The following is a 27,700-nucleotide window of genomic DNA, read 5'->3' as shown; positions in this document are numbered from 1 at the left end:
AGATATTTGATGTTTTCTGTTAAAGGGTCGTTTTCATATATAGATGTGTAATATCTTGATATTCTCTGGACTTCGGTAGTAGTATTTTTATTTTTGCGACACTTTAAAAGCATCTGCAAATTGAAATATTCATGTTAAAATCGTCTGCTATTTCATTCATGACAAATTAACTTATTTTTTTAATAAATTTATTTTTTATTGTTTAAAAGAAATATTAATTTTAATGTTAAAATGAATATCTTACCGATTGAGACGGAGAACAAATTAACTGATTTTTAACCCTTTTTTGCGCTTTATCCCTGCATTTTTTATCAGTATATATTATTCCTATCATCACTTCTTACTCTTCATAAATAGATATGAAATGATACACCACTACATTTCACAAGTACTTAAAAAAGTAGTTCCTTTTATTCACTGATAAATGTAAACAACTTTCTTATATGCTTCCCGACAACTTAGTGTTCTATGTAAATGTTTATTGATTGGGAAAGATTTCATTATATTAAGATACTGTATAGGATATATGCGTCTTACAGTCGTGAAAAGCAAACTGCAGAACATCACTCTAAATGTTCATTCATAACTTTAATTTCCATTACTGTTGCACTTTTTTAAGCTATTAGTCATCATATATTTTGCTGTTTCTGATATGAATAGAAATTTGAAAGGAAGTATAATTATAAGAATAATTATGCATAATTATAGAAATTATTATTATATATATATAGATATAATTATGAGAGTAATTATTCCATAGGATATCTTTCAAAAGTAACTAGCTTCATAGTCGAAATTTCATATTAGTACCTATTTGCTTCAGCATAACACATTTAATTAAATTATCAAAAAAAAGAATGTAGCATTTATGAATCAGCTATATTAAGTGGAGTAATAAAATCAGTAAAAAGAATTGCAATTCGCAATAATGCATCTAAATGTAATTTATTGAAAACAACAATTATTCTTAAAAGTTTAAGAATAGATATAGGTTTAATTTTTTGCATTTATTCTTAAAAGTTTGAAATTCTTTTCAAAAGGGTATACAAATAATTCTTCAATCAGTAAACCATTGAATTTATTTGTCTTTCAGTTTCATTTGATCCGATTGGGCTCTTCATTTAAATATTAAGAAAAAATGAGGAATTTTATACCGACAAAAATATTAGTAAACTAAAATATCAATCAATACTGTGCGAATGATTAAAATTATTTGAAATTCTTCATTTCCACATGTGTTGGAAATAAATATAAGATATATTTTGTGTCCAAAATTTTAATACTAAATGCGTCATCTAATAATGTTTTGAATCCATTTATGATTATATACAATACTATAATAATTATAATTAAAGCAGATTAATCTTATGAAATTTGAGAATTATGTAAAAAAATATTGAGCACTTAGACAAATATCTAAATTTAAACATACACAAATGGCGTTTTTCTTGTTATAAAATGTAGAGTTCGTTACGCATTAACCCTTTAAAGGGCCATTTTTTTCTAGTCATATTATGTTAAAATATTTTTAGGCTTGAAATTAGAATAAGAAAAGGGATTCTTATTAGATAAATTTAATTTGATTAATTAATTTGGTTAATTAATAATTAAGTAACAAACCAAGACACATCATTTTGTGTAAGATAAAGAACTGAAGCATCTAAGTTTCTGTCTTTCTAAAAAAATTTGTCAAAACTTATGCCAACCTACATAATTTCATACAAAGATTGATAAATTTGGTGGGAAGCATACTTCCCACGGCCCTAGAAAGGGTTAATTAAGAGAAATAATTGGTCAGAATGTTTGTAAAATTAAATAGTCAAATAAGATAAACTATTTATTAAGATATAAAATTTCCATTTTTCAGTAATTTGTATTCTATAAGTTTTCACATATGAGCCAACTAGTAAAACTTTTAGCTTGCCACAGGGACAAAGACTATATTTCATATTTAAAATCAGAGACTATTAATAAAATATTATGGCAATAGAAAGCATTCTTTTACATTGATTTCATGTTTTTCGCCCCTGTCGAATTTTTAAAAATATATTCTTACTTTACAATAGCGAGGAAAGCGATATTTGTTTATAGAAATGCATGAATAGAGCATTTAAATGCCAAATGAAAAAGCGTCAACATTTTGTAATTTGTGAATGCGCCCCTAAATGCATCGTTTTAGGGTCATTATAGAAAATTTAACGGAAAAACTAATAGTAGGAAAGTTGAAATTTTCTGTGCCTCTATAAAATGGTCTTGTCCTTCGATATATGCTTAGATTTCAGGGTGGTGCAATTAAAAAAAAAAAAAAAATTAAAGTCTGTTGAAATGTTAGTTTTAACTATACAATGTGCCAGTAGATGGCGCCATGAGCAAAATATGTATGTTATATATAGGGCTGCTCACTAAATAAAATTCACGTCTCTTCCTGCTGTCTCTAGCTAAACGTATGCGACTGACTCATTTGTATCTTAATTCTTGTTTCGCTGCTCTGATATTTCTCTTATTTGTTCAGGTTATTTGCCCAGAAGAACTTTAAGAATAAGATTGTAATGTTTGTAAGAATAATTGATAAATAGTTTTATGAATTAAATGGAAGACATGTGGAAAACCACATGGTAGTAGGCCTAAGTGTAAAATGTGTATAACTATGATTGATGATATCTTTTAAACTTTAATCTTGCATTTTAATTAGATAATTAAGCAAATTCCTATATGAGAATAAATTAATTTTAATAGAAAATTTATTAAAATTGCTCTCAAAGTAACTTTGTCTTGTTTGGTTAGGGTATAAAACAGGATTCAGCATGCTTGGGGGAGAAGGTTCATTCAATCATAGGCAGTTAACTAGTAGGGCTAATTACATGGATTGGAAATTTGCAATAAAAATGTATCTTATTAAAAGGGGCTGTGGGATTATGTAGCAGGCATTAAGAAAGATACTGTTAATGATATAAAAGCACTGTTTTATATTGTTGAGGGGGAAGTGAGACAATCTTTAATGACTTAAATGAATTATCTAGTGGGAAGGTGGCTTGGCAAGTGTTAGCAGAAACTTATGAGGATAAAGGAATCACAAGAAAGGTCTCAGTCATAAAGGAATTGGTTAACACTCGGTATACAAATTGTAAAGATATGTCTGATTATTTGCATAGAGCTATTTCAGCATATCAGCAGCTAAATTCTACAGGTATTAAACCTGATGAGAAGTTAATTGCTAGGATAATTCTAGCAAACTTACCTGATAGATTTGAGCCACTCGTTATGGAATTAAAGAATTGTGGTGAGGAAATTACTGTGGATAATGTAAGAAATAAATTATTAACTGAAGATGTAAAGCCCCAAGTAGAAGCTAACGGGGAACAGGCTTTTGTTAATGAAAAGTGTGAGACATATTTTAAGGGTAAATTATTTAAATGTCACTTATATGGGCACAAAAGCTCAGATCGTTCTAAGGTTACATATAATGAAAGGGAATCTGAGAAAAGAAATGGTTTTAAGACAAAACAACCAAAGAGGGTGGAAGCTTACATGGTAGATGTGTGTGTTGGCAGCTCTAATCCAGATCCTAATGTTTGGTTTATGGATATTTGTGCTTCGTATCACATGACTCCACACAAGGAATTAATTGACGATTATATTAAGCCTAGTGTAAAATTAATTAAAACTGGGAGTTCAATGATAGAAGTTGAGGGTGTTGGTAAAGTAGCATTCCTCTTGTCTCGAAATGGAGAGAAAGTGCATGTAACTTTTAGTAATGTCTTGCATGTACCCAAGTTAACAGCTAATTTATTGTCTATTAAGTATTTAAATAAAACTTTTGGAATGATTAGCACTTTTACTAGAGAAAGGTGTTTGGTCTATAAAAACAAGCATTTAGTTGCTAGAGGGACAGGTGTCGGTAACAATTTATATTCACTAGATGTAAGTAGTGAATGGGCCTTGATAACTTACAATATTTCAAATGATAAATTGCATAAAAGAGTAGATCACTTAAGCAAAGGGGAATGACAAAGCTGAAGGATATTGTCGAAGGCTTTACTTTTAATGGAGAATTGCCTTATTGTACTTCCTGTATCAAGGGCAAGATACATAAGCAGCTGTTTTCTAAGGGAAAAGCTAAACGTGCCAAAGAAATATTGGGTATTGTGCATGCAGATGTATGTGGACCAATGAATGTCGCATCAATTGGTGGTTCTCAATATTTCGTTTCTTTCATTGATGACTTGTCACGAATGACTTTCGTCTATTTTTTAAAACATAAATCGAAAGTGTTTGAGAAATTCAGGATATTTCAGTCACATGTTGAAAAACAAACTGGTAGGTCAATTAAGGTATTGCAGTCAGATAATGGAACAAAATACATAAATAATGAGATGATGAAATATCTAGAATCGAAAGGTATCCAGCATCAAACGTCTATTCCATTTACACCTGAGCAAATGGAGGTAGCTGAGAGGAATAATAGAACTGTTGTTGAACGGGCAAGATCAATGTTAGCTGATGCTCATCTTGATCGAAAATATTGGGCAGAAGCTAGTCAAACTGCTAATCATTGTAAAAATGTTTCCCCTACAGTGTCAGTTGCAGGTATGACTCCTTATGAAAAATGGAGTGGAGATAAACCGAACTTGGAGTACTTAAGAGTTTTTGGGTGTCGTGCATTTGTTCATATCTCTAAAGAAAACCGAACAAAATGGGATGCTAAGGTAAGGGAAATGATGTTCATTGGGTATTGCCAAGATAGATAAGGTTATCGTTTGATAGATCCTGTAACTAATGAAATAAGGAATGCGCGAGATGTACATTTTTTAGAAAATCAAATGTATAATCTAACGAATGGTGGTTAACCCGAATTTTATGATGATTCTTTATTCAGTGGGAGTATAACTATTTCTTCAGACAATGATACTAATAATGATTCCAATAATAAGACAGAAAGTTTAGGAAATGATAATGCTGAAACAGACTTGCCAGATAATGTTTTTTAGTGATAATACCATTGATAATAACACAAATATAGACAATTCAGTTGATAATTCTCTGCCTGTATTGACTCGTCCATACAGAGAAACAAAAATTCCAAATCGTTATCAGAATTTTGATATGAATGGTGTGCCAGATTTCCAAATGCCTACTTTAAATCGTATGTGTTATATAAAAGCTTTGGCAGTAATGATAAATGATTGTTTTCTAGAACCTAAAACAATTGAAGAGGCATTGAATGGTCCTGATGGGAATCATTGGAGAGACTCTATAACCGAAACTATATTGGTTCATATCAAAAATAAAACATGGAAAATTGTAGACAAACCTAAAAATAAAAACACTGTAAACTGTAAATGGGTGTTTAAAATTAAGAAAAACTCCAAGGGTGAGATAGAAAGGTATAAAAGTCGGTTGGTAGCTAAGGGCTTCTCGCAAATTGAGGGGGTAGATTATAATGAAACATTCTCACCAGTTGTTCATTATGTTATATTAAGAGTTTTGTTAGCATATGCAGTTATTTATGTAGGACTCAGAAATCACTACTATTTTAGAACGCACATTTAATTACATTTAGGATATATATACATTAACATAAAAGAATTGAACATTCAGTAGATTTCGTCGAATACGTCGCGTCTCGTCTTTCGTCCAGATCCGTCTGATCTGACACGTCTTTACTCTCGTCCAGATCCGTCTGATCTGCCACGTCTTTTCTCTCGTCCAGATCCGTCTGATCTGCCACGTCTTTTCTCTCGTCCAGATCCGTCTGATCTGCCCTCCGTCTAACCAGCGTCAACTCCGTCTAACAACCAGCAGATGGCGCTCGTCACTACATTCAGCGATCCTGACGTCTCTTTCGTCCTCGAAAGTTATAGTAGAAAAATCTGAAAGAATAAAAAAAAAGAAAACAGTATCTGGATAAAACAATAAACATTTTTTTTTTTTTTAGTCTGAAGACCATGCTTTCATGAAATCGGCTGCTGTGGAAGTTGTATTTGGTCCGTCATGACATCCAACTTTTTCCACGTCATAGCGATCCTTAGGTTTAACCTTAACAATCCGATATGGTCCATGAAACTTTGGTCTTAGTTTGAGTCCAGTTCCAAACTGCGTCCGTTGTATGGCCACTAATTCACCAAGTTTGTAGATGCGCGCCACTTTTCTTCGTTTGTTGAAACTTTTCCGATTCTCTTCTTGCATCTTCAAAATGTTTTCCCTTGCTTCTTCTCTCATATTATTTCGATCTTCCATCATTGCTTTTCTGTATTCTTCTTCCAATATTTCCTTTAAATGTAAATCAGTTGTATCTTTTAATTTTACACCAGTTAAAAGCTCAAACGGGGTAAACTTTGTACTCCTCGAAACAGTACTATTGATTATTTTTTGCACTGATGCAACATGTTTATACCATTTGGTAGGGTCTGTTATTGAGAGTTTTGATAGAATGGGTATTAAAATTTTATGCATTACTTCAATTTGCCCATTTCCGCGAGGAATTCCAGTGCTAATTTTGAAATGTTCAATATTTTCATCCTGACAGTATGTTTCAAATTCTTTTGAGGTAAAAGCTGAACCTCTGTCTGTTATTATTCTCGTCGGATTTCCAAAAGTAGATTGTTGAAGCTTAAGTTTAGTTATTGCATCCTGAGTAGATGTTGATTTAACCGGGTACAACCAGATAAATTTTGTAAAAGCGTCGACTATTGAAAAAATATGCTGATAGTTCTTATTTGTAGAAGGCATAGGGCCAATGAAATCTATGTGATATGTACTTAAAGGCAAATTTTCTTTTGGGATGGGGTTAAGGAAACCTTCACCTTTCCCACGTTTCTTATTACAAAGAATACACTCCACGCAATTGGCAATCACACTTTCTATTTTTGACCTCAACTTTGGTATGTAAAATTCTTGCTTTAAAATTTCTTCCGTCTTAGCCACAGCGTAATGTCCTTTATTGTGAATTTCTCGAATAATTTCTCTTTGTAATGCTTCTGGGACTATGAGCAATTCTCTACCATTATCGTATTTGTATAAAACTCCATTTCTCACAATGTGTTCACCATCTTCTTGTTTATCTATCAAAGCTTTCAATTTCTTAAGGAATTCGTCCTGATTTTGAGCATTGGCTATTTTAGTGGTCACTTCACTATATGAACGAGTAACAACAAGTACTGCGTTTCGACTAAGAGAATCTACGTGTGCCATTTGTTTTCCTGATCTGTGAACAATTTGGTAATCAAATTCCTCTAATTGTAAAGCCTATCTTGCAACTTTTGGTGTAAGATCTCTTTTACTCATAGTTTGTTGAAAAGCGGAACAATCAGTCACAATTTTAAATTTAGAACCCAGTAAATAATGTCTAAATTTTTTTAATGCTTCGATCACAGCCAAAACTTCTAATTCATAGCTACTATATTTTTCTTGTTGTGGAGATGTTTTTCGACTAAAATAATGAATAGGATAAAACTTATTGTCGGTTCCCTGTTGCAGCAGCACTGCTCCGAACCCCTGACTGCTAGCATCTGTATGAAGTTCTAAAACTGACCCCTGTTGATAGAGATGCAAAATTGGCTCTTGAGTTAAAATATCTTTAAGTTTTTGAAAAGCTTCCTTTTGTTCAGATTCAAACTTAAATGCTACGTCTTTTCTTAGTAGATCACTAAGCGGTTTTGCGATTTTTGAATAGTGGGGTATGAATTTCCGAAAATAACTAGTAAGGCCTAAAAAGCTTTGTACTTGTTTAACAGTTTGTGGTTGTGGAAATTTTTGTACAGCTACCGTTTTAGATACAGAGGGTTGTATAGTTCCGTTTTGGATTCTATAGCCTAAAAATTCTATTTGTGGTTTTAAAAACTGACACTTCTTAAAATTTAACTCCAAACCGTACTCTGATGCAACCTTTAGAACACGTTGTAATTTTTCTAGCCCTTCTTCCTCGGTTTTGGATGGAATAATAATATCATCCATATAAATCAGTACAGTTCCATCTAGCATCAAATTCCTGAATATCACATTAATGTAACGCTGAAATACACTCGGACAATTGGAAAGTCCAAATGGTACTTTAAGAAATTCCCACTGGCCATGATGTGTTACAAAAGACGTAAATTTTGTGCTATCTTTCTCTACGTCTACATGAAAAAATCCGTTTTTCAAGTCCAAAGTAGTAAATATTTTTGATTGCTCAAGTTTGTCGAGCAAATCTTCTATGAGGGCTAAAGGGTACCGATCTTTAATCATCTTTTTATTTAGCTTACGATAATCAATGCATAACCTATAACTGTCATCCTTCTTCTTGGATAAAACCACAGGTGAAGAGTAATTTGAGCAACTAGGTTTTATTATCCCTTCCTGTAATCATTTATCAATCTGAGTTTCAACGAATTTTTGTTCTTTAAAAGGCAGCCTTCGAGGGTTATGACTAATCGGAATATCATCGCTCAATATTATTTTCATTTGCAAATCCGTACTTTTTGTTTTGTTTGGCGAATACTTATTTAAAAGACGATTTATTTCCTGTCTCAACGGTTTTTTTACATGACTCATGTCGATTTCATCATAGTTTATCGAATCCGTTAAATGAATGAAGTATGGGAGAGGATGTGTATTTATTTTATTGCCAGTCTCAGCAAAAATAGGTGCCTGACTGTCTCTTTTCAGCTCCGAGGAACGTAGTGATACGACCTTGACCTCGTTTCTCACCAGCCGGGTGTAATTTATTTGGGCTCTTTTTTCATGAATGATAATTTGATTTTCTTGAAATGAAAAGCTTAGATTATTTAATACGTCCATGCCAATGATTATTTCGTTCGGCATTATTTCTAACACATACACATTAGTTGATATTACATATTCATCAATTAATATATCACAATAAAAAAAACCTAGAGGAGTAATGCTATCTCCACTTATACCAGCTAATTTCACATTATCAGTCATTAAATTAGGTTTACCAATTTTCAAATAAAAATCATAATTAATCATAGTAATATCACTTCCAGTATCAATTAATGCATCACAATTTACACCATTTATTTCGACATTTTTACTAAGCTTATTTACAGTTTTTGGAGAGTTACGAGTATATACTTTATTAGAGAGAGACACTTTAAAATCTCTTTGCGGGCAGTTACTGGCTTTGTGGCCAAAGTTACCACATTGGAAACATTTCAATCCTTTGTTTTTAAACTTGCAATTAGTTGATTTATGGCCAGTCTCATTACAATTAAAACATTTATTATTACTCTTGTTATAGTAATTATCATCAGCATAATTCTTTTGAGCACGAACGAACGGCAATGGTGAATTTTTAGCTTCTTTCGCGATATCAAATTTACTTCTGTTTTCGGAAACACGCCAATTTCTGTTTGTTTCCTTTTTAAGGTGACTTCGTGCAGCTTCATATTCGTCCAGTTTATTAACCAAATCTTCTACTTTCTTTATTTTGGGCAAATCGTCGAGAAAATGATCGCGTACGTCATTTGGTATTTTACTCTTTAACTGGTCAACGACCATTAGCTGCTTTAAATCTTCAAAATCGGTTATTTCTAAACAATTTATCCATTCCTCAAAAAAGTTATTCAGTTCAAAACCGAAATCCCGCCATGATGAAGAAGAATCTCGTTTGTGAGTAAAGAACTTCTGCCTGAGTTGTTCGGAAGTTAATTTAAATCTTTTAAGCAACAGTTTTTTTATGTAATCATAGTCATTAGCTGATGGATCAGGTTCGCGAGCAATTAAATTGACTATATCCAATGGTAATAACCCGAGTAAATAAGAAATCCAGTTTTCTTTTGCAATGTTAGCCCTGCTTATTTGTTTCTCAAATAACGAAAGGTAAACACTTATGTCTCCGCTATTATCATAATTCTTTAGCAATTTTAATATATCAGTCTTAGGCATATCTGATGCAGTTAAAGTATTTTCTCTACTTTTTAACTCAAGTTCTAACTTTTTCAAAGTATATTCACACTCTATCTTTTCGGCTTCGGCTTTTTCAGCATCTAACCTTTCGCGCTCCTGAGTGATAGTTAAAAGTAAGTTTTTTACGAACTCTTCGTCATAGTCTTTCGACTCTGTTATCATTGTAACTAACTGTCGCACTTTGCCATCCTGTGGTGCCGTTAGTTCTAATTCGTCTACTAAAGTTAGTAAGTCGCTCTTTCGTGCTCGTGTAAGAAATGCCATACTTGAGAATAAATCAAAATTGTACTCACAATTTCTTCAACGTCGATCCACACTGCGTCAGTCCACAAGTAGTTGATATCCAAAAGATTTATTGTAGCACGTCAAATTTCACTCCTGTTTGGCTCTTCTTTCGTCTATGTGCCGGTCTTCATTAATATCTCGGCCGAACCCCCATATTTTGTAGGACTCAGAAATCACTACTATTTTAGAACGCACATTTAATTACATTTAGGACATTTAGGATATATATACATTAACATAAAAGAATTGAACATTCAGTAGATTTCGTCGAATACGTCGCGTCTCGTCTTTCGTCCAGATCCGTCTGATCTGACACGTCTTTACTCTCGTCCAGATCCGTCTGATCTGCCACGTCTTTTCTCTCGTCCAGAACCGTCTGATCTGCCCTCCGTCTAACCAGCGTCAACTCCGTCTAACAACCAGCAGATGGCGCTCGCCAACAGGCGCTCGTCACTACATTTATGATTGGGAAATTGATCCAATGGATGCAGTTATGGCTTTTGTACAAGGAACCTTAGATGAGGAAATTTATATGAAAATACCGGAGGATTTTAATGAATACTATGGTAAAAATCTTGAAGAGAAGATTCTAAAACTAAATAAAGCATTAGATGGCTTAAAACAAAGTGGCAGACTTTGGTACCAAACGTTGGAAAAGTGTTTGGTTGAAATGGGATTAAGACAAAATTCCTTTGGTAGTTGCGCCATTATTCAAAGAGATCAAAATAATTATCTAGTTATAGTAACCATTTATGTTGATGATTTGCTAATTTTTAGCAATTCTGTAAAGCTTAAAAATTGGGTTAAAGATTAACTTAAAAGGAGATTTGAAATGAAAGATTTAGGTACTGCAAATTATTGCTTAGGAATTAAAATTGAACGTGATAGAAAAAATGGGTCTATTAGCCTGAATCAAACTCAGTATTTAGAGAGTATGCTTCGCAAGTACTGCATTCATGAGTCACATCCTGTCCCAGCACCTCTGGACAGTAATAGTTCATTAAATAAATTTACAAATAGTAAGGAGGATTTGAGAAAAATTCCAATTCAAGCGGCAGTTGGAAACCTCCTTTATGCTGCTCAGGCAACTCGACCAGATATACGTTTTGCAGTGAATTTATTGTGCCAGTTCTGCAACAGTCCTGACAAAACACACTGGACTGCTATAAAGCATATCATGAGATACCTTAGAGGGACCACAGGAACCACTCTCAGCTATACTAAAGACCATGGTGATTACGTTATTGGATACTGTGATTCCAATTATGGAGGTGACATAGCAGATAGAAAATCTACAAGTGGGTATGTTTTCATGATAGGTGATGAAGCTGTGTCATGGTCTAGTAAAAGGCAACACACAGTTGCAACAAGCACAACAGAAGCTGAATACATGGCTCTGTCTGCTGCTGCCCAGGAAGCTATGTGACTCAAAAAAATTATGACCGACTTGGGAATCGCGCACATTAATGGAATAACTCTGTATTGTGATAACAATGGTGCCATCAATCTAAGTAAAAATAATATGTACCATACACGGAGCAAACATATTGATATCCAACATCACTTTGTGTCGGAAGTGATAAAGAGTGGACAGATTACTGTTGAACGAATGCCAACTGCTAGAATGATAGCAGATTTTTTTAACAAAAACTGTGTGAGCAAAACACGAGTTGTATGCCCGATCAGTGGGTTTAAAATATAACTGATGCAAGTTGATATGTGATTATTTTGGAGAAGTGTTGAATATAAGTATCAGTTATATTATTTTATGTTTATAGCCAAGTTTGTTTGTTTTCTTTTGTATGTGTTTTGTAAACATTATTTAGGCATCTGTTTGTTAATTTGTGTGTATATTAATCAAGTTTCTGGTTTCTGTATATTGTGTGTATACTTTAAAATTAAAGTGGCAGTGTTGAAATGTTAGTTTTAACTATACAATGTGTCAATAGATGGCGCCCTGAGCAAAATATGTATGTTATATATAGGGCTGCTCACTAAATAAAATTCACGTCTCTTCCTGCTGTCTCTAGCTAAGCGTATGTGACTGACTGATTTGTATCTTGATTCTTGCTTCGCTGCTCTGATATTAACTCTGATTTGTTCAAGTAGAAAAGCAAATTGTTAATAATAACTATTTCATTGCTTTTATTCCAGATTGCTGAATTTGATCCAAATCCTTGGCCAATGTTTGTGGTTACTTATTCTGATAGACAAGTCTTTGTTTGGTCGGTTAAACATCATGAATTAATATGGACGATTCAGTGTCGGCGTTCTACTGTAAATACTATTAAAGTTTCTCCAAATGAAAAGCATATCGCATGTGGTGGTAGGTATACTTTTATTTTATTTATCAAATTAATTTCAATAGTTTTCCATAATTTTTAATTCAAAGTAGGTAATAAAACTTTTTTTTCTTGGTTCACTGTGGTACATGACGATTAAAGCTATCCTGCAAGTGTTCATTAAAAAAAATTAGTGAAAATGCATTTAATTTTTAATTCTTCAGTTATACGTTGAATAAAATTTCTTATTATCTTAGATATATAAAAATTGATTTTGCGTACGATTTTTCATATCTTGGAAAAATCAACACATGTTCGTTTCAGTAATCTAATGAGGGCTGTAGCAATTAACGTTTTCTACAGTTTTCATGCAACAGTTTTTTTTTCCATATTATTATATTTTTATTCATTCTTTACATAACAGTCAGTAATAAATTGTGTTTTTGTTAGGATCTGCTATTTAATTTTTTAGTATTTTTTTCTTAAATTAGTAGGGATTTGTTTTAGCCTTATGGCGATCGTATACCGCATTCAAAATAGAACTCCACGATTATTAAATCCATATTTTATTTCTAGAGACAGAAAAAAATTTAACACCTTATGGTTATAGCCACCGAGAGTTTTTGTGGAAACACTTGTGTAATTATAATAATTTTCTCTTCTAAATATTTATTAATGCTTTATTTCTCATCGTAGTGCATTTTGCATTTGTGGGCAGGATTCTGAAATTAAAAATGTGCGGAAATGTGTTAAATATTCGATAATCCAGTAACCGTACTTTATTCGGCAATTTGTCCAGTAATCAAATTTAGAATGCATGCATTTTTAAGCTTGCAGAAAAACCTCCAAAGCTCCAGAATTTTAAATTGGGTTGTTATTTTTGCATGAAGTGATGAGTTCTTAAACATATAATTTAAGGATTCATGAATGTGGAAGATGTACTTTTTATTTAATTATTCTTGTCAATTACTTATTACTCCATACACTGAAATTGACAAAAATATAATCTTTGAACTTATAGCCGTAAAAATATTTGAATAACATATCTCTTATATTCTTATCTTAAAAATCTTGTTTACAGGGTGGAATGTTTTTCAAAAACAGGGAACAACTATTTAGTTCCCCTAAATATTACATCTAGACTTATTATTCAAATGAGAGAGTTTCATTAAATAAGGCGGGCAATTATATGAAAACTCTTTGACTTCATGGTTTTGTTATTAACACGTTTTAAAGAAAATGCAATTTTTATACGGCCGCCGTAGAACGAAAGTGGCGGTAAAACGTTTTTCTTGCACTCCTCTATGCACAAACAATGTTTCGCACTTCTATTAACAAAATTTACTGATATTTTTAAATTTAAAAGGGTTATCAGAATGAATATTAAATACAGAAACTTTATCATATGCAAATATTTGTCTAGTAGTACATCATTAAATCATCATAGCTTCAGAAAAAATTAATAGTTAAGTATACTGTTATGTACTTTGATTGGTCGATAGTTGCAATTTTGACTTTATGAAGAAAGGAAGAGAAACTTGTGAAATTGAACACGTAAGATAGATCAGAGAAGTAATGTGACCCCCAAACAAATATATATATTTGCCTACAGTTATGTGCATGATATTAAATTTTTGAATATTTCTCTGATCTTTCTTCTTTTCTATTTAGTATCATTCTTTTACTCCTCATTAGTAAAACAATGGTGTATTTTACAAATGAGGTAAATTTAGGAAATATTAAGGATTTATGATGTGTGTCATCATAGTTGCAAAATTAATACAAGCATCGTTTTCCTAGCATCCGTCTAGAAAATGTATTTATAGAATGGATCAGCCATTGAAGATTATAGAATCCATATTTTCCTGGGAAGAATGAGGATTTATAAGATGATACAGAAACTGATATTTTGACTAATTTTTCAAGTTACCCTCATACTAGTGTATGAATAGCCAGCTCAGCAAAAACGGCATTGCAGAGAATACTTGAACTTAATAGCTGGTATCCATACAGCATTTATAGATAGCTACAATCCTATCATAATCGATATCTCTAGTTTTGTAATTGAGGCAATTTTTTTTAATTAGAAAGGTAATTTGGACAGACGAATGTCACTTTAATAGAGAGAGTCGCATCAGTTGCCATAACGCTAATTTTTGGAACGATGAAAATCCATTCTTAATACAAAAGATTCATCATCAGTGGCAATATTCTATAAATGTGTAGTTTAGCATTTACAGATTGGTTGTGTGATCGATTGGAGTTTAATGGTGTAAAAACCAGGTTTGATCACTTTGGGCCAAACAAGAAGAGTCACGGGAAAGAAAAACAAAAGGAATTACAAAAGCTCCAAATAACGAGAATAAATCAAATTAGACTATTCGAACAGATTTCGGACGGAAGAAAATTATGTTCAGAATGTCTCTCATAAATCTTCCAATTTAGGATATAAATTGTTAAAATATTTCATGCTTAAATTGTTAAAATATTTCATGCTTAAATTGTTAAAATATTTCATGCTTAAATTGTTAAAATTATTCCATTCATCTAAAATATATTGTTACAAATCTGTAATTTTGCTACCCGGCATGAATAGTGTCATCGTGAGAAAGACCGTTGTAAGATCTGTGCTGAGCAGCTGCCGCGTAAATGACCTGAGAGCTTGGCGACGAGTTTGGCGACTAAATGGATACTACTGGAAAGTTCGAGAACTTTCTCGATCCATCCACCAAGACCCGAGATACAGCCAGGTACGCCCTGATTGGTCTGAAGATTCCAGCCCCGCCTCCCGGAACTATAAAAGACAAACAATCTGAATCCGCAGAAAGGAAGTGTGTGGATAGTCAGAAGTTGTGTGTGAGAGGAGTCGGAGTCGCCGACAATTAAAGAAACTGGAGGATTAGATGGCAAGCAAGCTGCTGAACTAGCGAGTAAATGCGCTGCATTATTACGATTAATTTGCGGTATTTGTAGAAGAAAATATTTTGTGACAATATCTAATAGATAAAATTGTGTTTCATGTCATGCACATTTGTGATAGTTCACCCTTTAAAAAATGATTACGTGTGAAATATGTGTGACAATTTCTTAATCTTATCAGTTTTACAGTCGTTTTAGGATTAAAGTATGTCTGTTGGAAACCTGTGATTTATGACTGTATAAAGTTCGATTTATTATGAACTGGATTTTCTCAAACCATCTGCCATTTCTTTTCAATATTAAATTTTATATTTCGATCTATATCATTTAGAGAAACGAAACAGTTCTTAACTACAGCAGTAGCTACTGCTGCTCTATCTGCTCCTTCATTTCTTGCAATGCCTACATGTTCTGGATCCAGAATAAAGTGATACTATAGCCGTTGTTTTTTAAAGAAATTAGATTCAAGCCTTTCAAAACTAGCAGATAGTTGTGTCATGATGTGTGTTAAATTGCTTAAACAAAAATTTTCGAGTCTTTATAAATAAACAATTCTATAATATCTTCCGATCTTATTGTTTGTGAAACTATTAGAATGGAATAATTTTCGGTTGTAAATACCGAATATTAATCATGTAACTTTTCAAACCTTATTAATTAAAAGCTGCGACAGAATTAACAAGCTGAAAATAAATCGATTCGATTGTTGATGATGTAGAATGATTGTTAAAATTATTAATTTGTTTAATATCCTTTTTTATCCAATGTGAAATTTTATTTTCTCTAGGTAAAATTTCCTTGTTTTCGATAGTTAAATGTTGTATTAAGTATCGCACCCTATCACACCCACATTGACGGCTCATAATTACTTTTTACACAATCAAGACAAAGTTTCTATCATCTAAGCTGTAAACAAGGTTGTGCAATGTAGCTGAAGGTCATCCACATATATAATGCACGTATTGTGATGATTGCTGAATGATACCATTTAATTTGATGATAAATAAAATTACATTTTAGATAATTCCCTGTGAGACTCATCCAAATTATTGGAAGTTGTTCACACATATGAAAACCTCAAATGATTTTGTCTAGAAGATTTTGTATAAAAATTAACACCTTTCCTCGAAATCCCTATGTTATATAAGTCTTTTAAAATGCCATAGCGCCATGCTCTATTGTAGTTTTTATCCATGTCGGAAACAAAATCGAAATCGAGGTCTTTCTTTGTCACAAAATCGTCTCAACACCTATTTCTTACATTATAGAATTGTAAGTGATGCCTCGCCCATATCGAATTTCACCTTGGAAGTTTGATTAAAATGGCCAGATTTTTCCATACAATGGACTAAACGAGATTTAATCATTCTCTCCATTAGTTATACAAGCAACCTGTTAATGTAATCGATCTGTAGCTGACAGGATTCTACGGTTCCTTTCTAGGCTTGGAAACAAATCTTCTAACCAAATCCTATAGAAAAATATTAAAAGTGCATGTAAATAATCTTCACTCAGATTTTTGATTATCTAATATATTTTATCTGGGCTTGATGATGTTGAACGTGGTTTGCTCAAAGCTATTTCATGCTCGTATAAAGTGGAAGAGCTGTTGTATATTTCAGTGTTTGAGTATCGACCCCGTGTAAGTAGCATATTAATAATTTGAAAATAATATGGCTCATTTCTTTTCTCTTGTTTTCTAAATATATTTTTGCTGAATTTGGTACATATAGCGATATCTACTCCAGTGATTTTTTTTGAGGACTTAACTGAAAATAAATTTTTTTCATTGTCTGTAGATCAAAGAGGGCAAATTAAGATTTATGATATCGGCGCCCGAAAATTGTGCAATGAAATTCAAGCACATAGAAGGCCCTGTCATTACCTCGCTTTCAATGATAATGGTTCTTTGCTTGCTTCCTCCGGCGGAGATTGCCGGATCAAATTCTGGAAAGTAAATACCGCTCTTTGCGGCACTGAAAAAGGGTAAGTTGTAAAAAAATATTTTAAGTCATTTGGATTGAAAATAATTAATTATATTTCATTTTAGTTAAATTCAAAATATTCCTCAATATGATGTTTCTTCTGCTCTGCTTTTGCAATAGTTTAATATGATGAGCGCTAAATGTTGATAAAGCACTGCTTACGGACAAATATCATAAGATAGGCTCACAACCATCAGAAATATTGATATCACATCACTGCTAGAGCAAAACTAATAGGTAATGTTAAGATATTGGAATTGCTAACTATAAATGCCTTTTAATATCAAACAAAGTAGATGATAGATTTTGGATTAAGTTACGTAGATTTTTAATTTAAATTAATTAGTGTAAGTCCTTATCGGTGTCAGCTCAAAAATGTAATTTGTACGTTATTTACGAAAGAAATAAAGAAAAGTATGTTATGAAAAATAGTAAAAATTACCCTACAAAAGCAAAAGAGTTTAGCAAATTAAATTGTCGCAAAAGAAAAAAAAATGAAACTAATGACTGAAAATCTGTAGAAGTTATACAAATTGATGCTGAAATATATAAATTGGCTTACAAAAAAATGCTTTGCAATGTTTTTTTGTTAAGTAATTATTAAATAGTTTGCATCATGGTAGCAAAAATGTTGTTTTGTGTTTTATTTGACCCGAGACCCTTGTCTTTAGATCAGAGAATATGAGGTAAAAGATCAAATTTTTTCTCCCTTAACAAGTGAATTTTGTCTTGCTTAATTCGAGACTATAAATAAAGAGAAAATGTGGTTTTTTTTTTCTTTTTTTTTCTGTAAGTAGATATAAATATTCATTTAATATTCTATAGTTTCAGGTAATTTTGAATTACTACTTTCTCCCCCTTACTTTTTTCACTGCTGAAAACTAGGAAGTTGTTTTTCTATTAGAATTAGTACATGGGTACTGTCTGCGCATTTCCTCTGATACTGTGTATATGTTACGGCCAAAGCCCGAAATACGGCCAGTTCGCGAATTGGCCGGCCAATTCGCGAACTGGCCAAGAGGTTTGGCCAAAGTCCGAAATACTTGCAATTAATGTTGTATTTTCTACTTTGGCTGGCCATTTCGTGAAGTGGCCGGGAATCCTTGGCCAAAGCCCGATGTGATAATCTATACTTATAAATAAAGCTCAATGTATGTTTGTGCGCGCGCGCGCGCGCGCCCGTATGTGTGTGTGTGTGTTGGCGCTCTACATTCCAAACCGTTTGACAAACAGTTATCAAATTTGTCATATATATACCTTGGAGGTCGAAAATATGCACCGTGGAGCGATTTTTTAAAATTTTTAATTAGAATTTTAATTAAAAATTAAGCGTAATTTCGGCGATTTGTCGCTATAACCAGAAAATATTACAGCACAAAATCGATTTTTGCATCAAATTAAAGCTTTTTTAAATTAAAGCTTAAAACTTAATTTATAAATTATGCTTAGATTATATTATGCTAAAATTTAATCTGCACGAGCACGTCAAATTAAAAAAATAGCTTTTATCAACGTGTTGCCATCACATTGATAGAAGTTTAAATTAAAAAATAAATCAACTATTATTGCACATTTAATAAACAAAATTGTAATTTTTTGCAGGTGTCTGTATAAAATGAAAAAAAAAAATGAAATAAGATATTTTCTGAAAAGTGAAAGGAGGAAAAGTTTTCTATGAGCTTTGACAACACCTATATTATTAATTCAATAAAACAGTTTAATTTAAGGCAAACATAGTTTAATATACTTAGGATAATCATTCTAATCAGCTACCATCAGCTAATTTGGGTCATACATTTGTTAACAAAATGGTCTAAATTGACTAAATAATTATATTTAATATAACTTTAGTCAATAAATGCTCCGATGAATCAGGAATTTTAAATTTTTACATAGGTCCTCTACCCTTTGAATCATATTTAACAAAATATTCTTGAGACACCAATATTTTTAATAAAAATTGTTGAACTCCAACCAACTAAATCAATCACTAAAACTGACTGATTTATGAAATTTCAATATCACTCTTCTATAAAAACTGGCGATTTTAGACCACTTCACCGAGTGTCTCAATGAAGATACGCTAATCCTCTGCAGGGTTTCTCGACATTGAAATTGAAAACTGAAGGTAATTGAAAACTGAACACTCAATTTGCCTTTGTATTCATACACGATACGCAACGCCTTTGCTCAAGATATAATGTTTTCATTTTGAAGGGCACAAATCTAATCTTCAAGCTATCACGTTGTTAAAGTATATACGTTCACTGAATAATTTCTATTATGGCTTTAATATGAGAACAGAATACGAATGAGAACGAGATCATATTTTTATATATTACAAGCTTATTTTTAACTCAGAGGTGTCACTTATATTTGAACTCGTTTCTGAAACAATTGTACTTAAAAAAAAAAAAAAAAAACAAAAAAAAAAAAACAGTACACAGAAGTACTCATTTTTAAATACTTCATTTTTAACAGGGTGTAAAACAATGTGCTCTTGATTCCTTTCTTTCTGCTTTGGCCGATCGTCCCCAGCCATTTCGCGAATTGGCCGTAACATATACATGCAAGGAAAACACGGGGAGTTTTTTATCTTGATTTGAGTGGATGGTGAAGTTCAAAAAGTTACCAATGGAAACGAGACTGTTAAAATAATGGCAAATATGCAAAGTCCAAGAAATATGAAGATAAAATGTTGCTAGTTTGGTAAAATAAATTACCCAATTTCTCTGAAAAAATTTTAAAAAAATATTTCGATGAGGATGAACTTTCACAAATATTTGAAAATGATGTTTTACAAAAAACGTAATAAATGGGGATTAAAATAATTGGACATTCAGATAAAATGTGAATGGCAGTCAAATCAACACTTGACATTGTTCACGAAACAGATTTTTATGGTTGAGAGGAACGTGAAGCCGAGTCAGTTAAGTCTATTTCCCGCATTGGGAAATGTAGTTTATTGGATCTCACGATTAATTCCATAAATGAGAAATACATTTCGAATGATTTTTATTTACATCAGTGTACGAAATTGCTCATTTCAAAGAAGTAGGTGCTGCTTTCGCAGCAACATAATCTAATTCATTGCCTATAATGCCGACGTGACTAGTTAACAAGCTAAGAACAATCAATTTTGTATTTCTTAACTTGCAAAGTCCCCAAAAGTCAAAAATATCTATAGCCTGTAGATGTGCTTTATTCTAAACATGGCTGAGGACTTCAAGAGCACTCATACTGTTGAAATAAATGCAGAATTTATGGTCTGGAAAATTTGAAATTCTTGCAAGAGCAAACAAAATCGCCACCAGTTTAGTAGTTAAAACAGAGCTTAAAGTATTCAATTAAAATTGCTAATGTCCCCAGTAACGACGACACCACAACCCACAAGAAAAACTGCTTTTGACCCATCATTAAAGACAGAAATATAAGTAGAATATTGATTACGGTACTATAGAAACAACTATTGAAAAATCACAGAAACAATAGTGGATTTGTCATATATTGGAAAGTGATTAAGTATCATATTTCTGGGATGCCCTCGGGTAAAGAGCAAGAACATTGATATAATGAATGTGAAGACTTAAAACATCTGAATTCCCAAGAGACTGTATTATTCTTCCATGAAAAGGAAGAATATTAGATGGATGCGAATTATATAACCTTTCCAGGTCAATGAGAATATTCATCCGATATTTCCATGTCATTCATATGATTGACATAAGATTGAAGGCAGAAAAAAAATGCTGTTCACGCGATTTTTTTTGTGACGCAGATATAATAGGAATTGGTGACAAACTACGTACCAGTTATAAACTAGCAATATACGGAAGGGTATAGAAATGATACGCAAAGCAGAATTATGTGCTATGTCTATATTCCGAAGAACATTATATCGAGTTGAACCATATATTGCGCATCCAGAATCAATGCGTGACAGAAGGGCAAATTTATAGAAGCGAAGTAAATATATACGATCTGACCCCTATTTTGTAATTGAAAGACTTTCAAAATGTTGAGGGATTATTTTACACTTCCTCCACAAATGAAGAACATGAGGAAAGAGAGTGAGTTTTCGATAAGTATGACCTCCAAGAAATGTACCTCTTTAATAACAAGGCTGTTGACAACTCGAATTTGTATAACAGGATCAGAATGGATACATCATTTTTGACAAAAATGGGCACATCTCCTTTTTTTTCTGGTCAGAGTCTGTGCCTATTTTGATCAACTCAAGCTGTAAGTTTATTCACTTTTCGCTGAAGTTACCATTCAGTTAAATTTATATTAGTGATACTTGACACGATATCTAAAGATCATCAAATTAAAGTCTACCAGAAACAGATGAAGGTCAAATATTAAGTATATCTTTAAATAAAGGGTGACACTCGAAACACTTCCTTGAAGAACACCTTCATTTTGGATAAAAGGATGAGTAAATGTATTGCCAATGTGAACTCGAAAGATAAGAGCTTTACAAAAAAATTTTTTGAATAAAAGCTGGCAAATTACCCTTAAACCTAAAGTCAATTAAAGTACAGAGAATATCATAATTCCATCTACGATCGTACGCCTCTCCTATATCAAAGGATATAGAAACTAGATGGTTTCTTTTAAGAAATGCATTGTAACTTTGGGATTCGAGAATAACAAGGCTGTCTACGGATGAACGCTTTCCCCGGAAACCACATTAAAAAGGTGAAATGCACTCGCCCCCCCCCCATTTCATTAAAAAGACAAATTTTTGAAATGCATTTTATTTCTATTAATTTAATAAATAGTCTTCTATTTTAAATGTAAATACTAGAGCATTTAAAAAAATAATGTATTTAATTAAGCTTATTAATGTACTTAAGCCTGAAATTTTAAGCCTTTTTAAAATCTTGCATATAAATTTTGTCTCTAGTTTGTTTTCTTAAACATTTTCCCCATAAAACAAGGAAGTATTCATAACTTTATAAGCAATTATAATAAATAATATTTAAGTAATCAGGGACTGATTTCAAACTAGGCTGCTACCTAGAGTAACTTGGTTAAAGAGGGAAAGTACAAGCTTGTTGATTTCAAAATGTTAGTCTAGAACTGAAATAAACAAAACTGCAAATTCTTTTATTTATAATATATTAGGACTGCAATGTGTGTTTACTTTGAACTTATTAATTTTTATTATTTTTTAATTATATTATATTTAATTTTTTCTTTCTATTAGTTTTGTTTTATCTCACTTCATAGGTTTTATAAAATAATTTTTAATATGTTGTTTGAAGCTTATTTTCTTATAATCTATCATAATAATTGATTTTATCTATAAGTAAATATATAATTATAACTAAAATTACAATAATTTTATTGATTTATTTAAAAAGATTTAAAAAAAACCAAAAAAAAAAGGATTAAATGTTTTATGATTTTGTATAAGCTAAGAGACATAAAACTGAATTGATAAGTTTTCAAACGAGGGACCATATCATGTCAGGAAACAAAGTGCTTAAATCCGCCATTGCTAGTAATGATTATTAATATTTATTATCGTTATTTCTTGTAATACTCATTATTGTTCTTGTTTCTATTCAGGAAATATAAAATTTAGTTTTTCATGTATTTGATGTAATTCTCAAATCTGTGGTATTTTAACATTTTAATTTTTTTTTCTTTAGGTGTCTTAAAATGAAGGCAGAGTACCGTGCTGCGGCTTTTTATCCATATTATCTGAAGTTTCATGGCAAAGATTTTCTTCTGTCGATTAACAATGCAAAATACTAAGTATTTTGTAGCTTCTGTTCGTTACACCGACTTCTCTGTATTGCAGCTTGTTTTAAGAAGCAAAGCTGTATGGATGTCAGTTGTTTTAATTTTTCCTTTTATGGATGTGATCAGTAGCTTAGAAAAATCTCTACTTTGGATATCTTATACAAATTTTTTATGATTTTGACCAATCTTATTACCGGTGAATCAAATGGTTTTTACCGATTTTACTTGAAGTTTCATGAAAGAAATTTTCTCATGTTGGTTAACCATAAAAAAATATATTATTTTTTATAAAATACTTATCAGTATCATATTGGGCTCTCTATTTATATTACAGCTTGTTTTAAGAAGCAAAGCTGTATGGTTGTCAGTTGTTTTAATTTTTCCTTTTATGAATCTGATCGGACGCATAGAAAAATCTCTTTTGCGGATATCTTATACAAATGTTTTATGATTTAGATCAATCTCATTACCGGTGAATCAAATTGTTTTGTTTGAAACTTCATGAAAGATTTTTCTCATGTTGGTGAACCATACAAAAATATATTAATTTTTATAAAATACGTATCAGGATTTTATAGCTTCTGTTTGTTAAATTGAACTCTGTATTTGTATTACAGCTTGTTTTAAGAAGCAAAGCTGAATGGATGTTAATTGTTTTAACTTTTCTTTTTATGGATGTAATCAGTAGCTTAGAAAAATATCTGTTTCGGATATCTTACACAATTTTTTTATGATTTAGACCAATCTTATTGCTGGTGAATCGAATTGTTTTTACCCATTTTATTTGAAATTTCATGAGAGATTTTCTTATTTCGGCTAACCATACAAAAATCTATTATTTTTTTTATAAAATACCCTTCAGTATTTTATAACTTCTGTTTATTGCATTGAGCTGTCCTTTTGTATTACAGCTTGTTTTCAGAAGCAAAGCTGAATGGATGTTAATTGTTTTAACTTTTCCTTTTATGGATGTAATCAGTAGCTTAGAAAAATATCTGTTTCGGATATCTTACACAATCTTTTTATGATTTAGACCAATCTTATTGCTGGTGAATCGAATTGTTTTTACCCATTTTATTTGAAATTTCATGAGAGATTTTCTTATTTCGGCTAACCATACAAAAATCTATTATTTTTTTTATAAAATACCCTTCAGTATTTTATAACTTCTGTTTATTGCATTGAGCTGTCCTTTTGTATTACAGCTTGTTTTCAGAAGCAAAGCTGAATGGATGTTAATTGTTTTAACTTTTCCTTTTATGGATGTAATCAGTAGCTTAGAAAAATATCTGTTTCGGATATCTTACACAATCTTTTTATGATTTAGACCAATCTTATTGCTGGTGAATCGAATTGTTTTTACCCATTTTATTTGAAATTTCATGAGAGATTTTCTTATTTCGGCTAACCATACAAAAATCTATTTTTTTTATATAAAATACCCTTCAGTATTTTATAACTTCTGTTTATTGCATTGAGCTGTCCTTTTGTATTACAGCTTGTTTTAAGAAGCAAAGCTGAATGGATGTTAATTGTTTTAACTTTTCCTTTTATGAATGTGATCAGTAGCTTAGAAAACTTACTACTTTGGATATCTTATATTATTATTTTTTATTTATACCAATCTTATTACTGGTGAATCTCATTCATCAGTTATACCCAAGAGTCTTAATCATTGTTCCTATTTTGTGCATTTATTTTTAATTTTATAAAGTATCATGTTATGCATTTATATCAAAATTTTATTATACAATACCAAATTGTTATTTCAAATATATATGTTTATGTGATTAATTTCAAGTGTTTATTAATTTGAATCGTTTTATTAAAAGGCATTTTTGTTGAGAATAGTTTTGTTATTTTATATGATGATATCATGCTGTGTGCAGAATGTGAGACTTTCGGCGGGTGAATTTCAATGTCACAAGAGTCAGATAGGACTCAGGGTTGCCACGCCACCCGGAGAACCGAAAAAACACAGGAAATTTAAAAATCGACAGAAAAAAATCTGAAAAATGCAGGGAATTTCATAAACCCCGGTAAAATACAGGGGATGTAAAGTTTCTTAGTTATTTTTTCCTCATCTAAAACATGCCGATCTCTAAAGATTGCAAGAATTAAAGATCGCTGTCATAGCTTCTGAAAACGAAACAATACCATTCGCGATTTTGTAATGCGGAAACTCGCGCCTTTCCTCCTTTTTTTTTATATAATCCATGTTTTTTTTATATAGATTATATTTGCGAGACAGTTGTTCTTTTTCCATGAGATTCCCGAATTGTAGCTAATGAACATGCGCGAGACTTTGCAGCTGCTTGAAAGAATGATACATTTCTCTGGCGGGAACATTCAATGTGTGGAAGAAGCGCGGTGGTGTTTAGTCTACCATACTTGAGTTTTATTGAATGATTTGCTTATTATTTGAAAAACTGTCATCTTTTTCAAAATAGATTAGAGAATTTTTTTAAACAATAAATTACACAAAATCTGCATTAAATACGAATCGGAAAAATCCATTTGTTTCTTACTGCTGTCTTTGTAAGAAGATTATATGCTTAAGTAATATGGGAAAACAGGCACTTACTAATCACGCCAAAAGATAAAAGCATACAAGAATGCTTGCCAGTTCAAAAGAGTCATCATTGATGCTGTATTTAGTATCTAAACGGAATAGAGTGAAAGATGACATGTCAAATCCGAAAACATCAAATTTCATGACCGAAAATAAACCAATTTCGAACTTTTTAGTTAAAAAACATTAAGTTAAAGCTGCATTTTTATGGGCATTAAAACTTGTGTCATAGTTTTCCTTTAATGCATTTAATGATATATCGGAAATATTTTCACATATGTCCACTGAAAGTGAAATAGGTAAAAAATATATGTTAGGCCTTATTTATTAGGGTTAAGCTCCATGAAACTGTTGACTGAAGAATCTGCAGAAATAAGAATACAAAATAATTTGTGTTTTATTTCACCCGCATCCTTAATTTTGTGTGACTTACAGTTAAAGATCATGAGAGGTAATATATACCCCCCCCCCTTTTAATATATAAATTTTGTCTTGCTAAATTCTAGATAATAAAGAGAAGTTTTTTTGTATGTAAATATAAACCTTCTTTTAATATGCTATTATTTCAAATAATGTTAAGCTGTTGCTTGCTTTCTTTGCTTTTTACACCCCTTAAAATTATATTGCATTATAACTAGCATGAGTGCTATTCAAATATTTTCTTGTATCTTGAATGTACGAACAGGGAAAATATAGGGATTTTTTTTCCAGATTTCAGTGGCAACCCTGTGATTATACTGCATCATATATAAGCTGATATAAAAACTAGTTAAAAGAGGTATAATAGGAGATAATAAAATATATCAAAAAATGATTAGCAGTAAGCAAGCAAAAATCACAAATACAAGTTTAAAATGTTAAGAGTTGTTGAACAAAGAGCAGTTGTACTAAAAAAAGTGTGCGGAAAGAAAAAAAAACACGTAAAGATGCCAACAACATTGTCTGAGAATACAAATTAGAATTTAACAAAGTTATAAATGAATGTAATTTTTAAATTCTTTGGAAGGGAAGGGTAAAATGAAACATTCTATTTTGAAAACCAAGAAATGGGAAACAATGGTATTCAATTTTTAAGTTTATATATTTCTTTTTTGGTTTCTTGCTCTCTAGTAGAAATAGGATACAAACAACATCGAATATCGCTTCTAAATCCTTATTCATGTTCTACTCCCTATAAGCATGGGGAGTTTGTTACAGCATGGCCAAAAATGGCTTCCGCGTCATAAAATACCACTCATCCAACCAACTATATTATACTCCAAAATGTCATCCCCCATAACACTTGAAAGACACTTTACTCAAGCTGAAACTTCTCCAGAGAACAGCATAAAGCACGCAAATTCTAGAAACATATTCATTTATCCAAAAAGAGTTCCTTCTTGACAGTAGCAAGATCTCATTTTTTTATTTAAAGAAATTCTATTATATTAACCATTATTAAAATAGATTTCTATATTTGTTATTTCTTTAATTTTATGCTCGTACTCTATGGCCACAAGACACATTTGAAATTTGCTAATGCATTATTAGAATCGACTGGATTGCTTTTCGATATTTTGAAAAATTATTAATGAAAGATTGCAACTGCAAAATATACTCTCGCAAATTGTGACTGTCTATTCAACTCCAACTTCAGGTTGTGAAATTTTCAAATTGTATGTTTTGCGAAGAATTAGTTTGTCAGCATCCCATTCCTTTGTCGAATTGAGCACGACGGAAATAAGGAGGAAACTTGAAATGGCTACTTTTTGCTGAGATACTGTTTTAAAATTTTATGGTGCAAGAACCAATTTTGGCCACAGTGCGCTAAGCATATGATTGAGAATTATTAACTATATTAAGTGTATTCTTAAAATTTTACATAACATACTATATAAAAAATTAGAATCGAATGGTAAATTCTTAAAAAGGGAATAAACGAAGTGATTAAAAACTTCAAAATAATGTTGTAAAAAGTGAAGTCAAATTTTAAAACATTTTTTTTAAATAAACAA

General features: G+C 31.5%; 1 protein-coding gene across 3 annotated transcripts in view; it reads left to right on the top strand.

Annotated features, from left to right (window-relative positions):
* LOC129958553 (uncharacterized) overlaps positions 1-24,860 on the top strand; it is a 90,046-nt gene extending 65,186 nt beyond the window's left edge. For all 3 annotated transcript variants that reach the window (XM_056071097.1, XM_056071098.1, XM_056071096.1), the window contains 3 exons: positions 12,349-12,520; positions 17,195-17,381; positions 23,041-24,860. In XM_056071097.1, coding sequence (XP_055927072.1) covers positions 12,349-12,520; positions 17,195-17,381; positions 23,041-23,146 — 465 coding nt within the window. In that variant the 3' untranslated portion in view covers positions 23,147-24,860. The remainder of the gene's footprint in view (positions 1-12,348; positions 12,521-17,194; positions 17,382-23,040) is intronic.
* Positions 24,861-27,700: the final 2,840 nt, after the last annotated feature.

The sequence above is a fragment of the Argiope bruennichi genome, chromosome X1, assembly GCF_947563725.1.
Source record: "Argiope bruennichi chromosome X1, qqArgBrue1.1, whole genome shotgun sequence".
Taxonomy (NCBI): domain Eukaryota; kingdom Metazoa; phylum Arthropoda; class Arachnida; order Araneae; family Araneidae; genus Argiope; species Argiope bruennichi.
The sequence above is the reverse complement of the archived record's forward strand: the minus strand, read 5'-3'. Positions and strand labels throughout refer to the sequence as shown.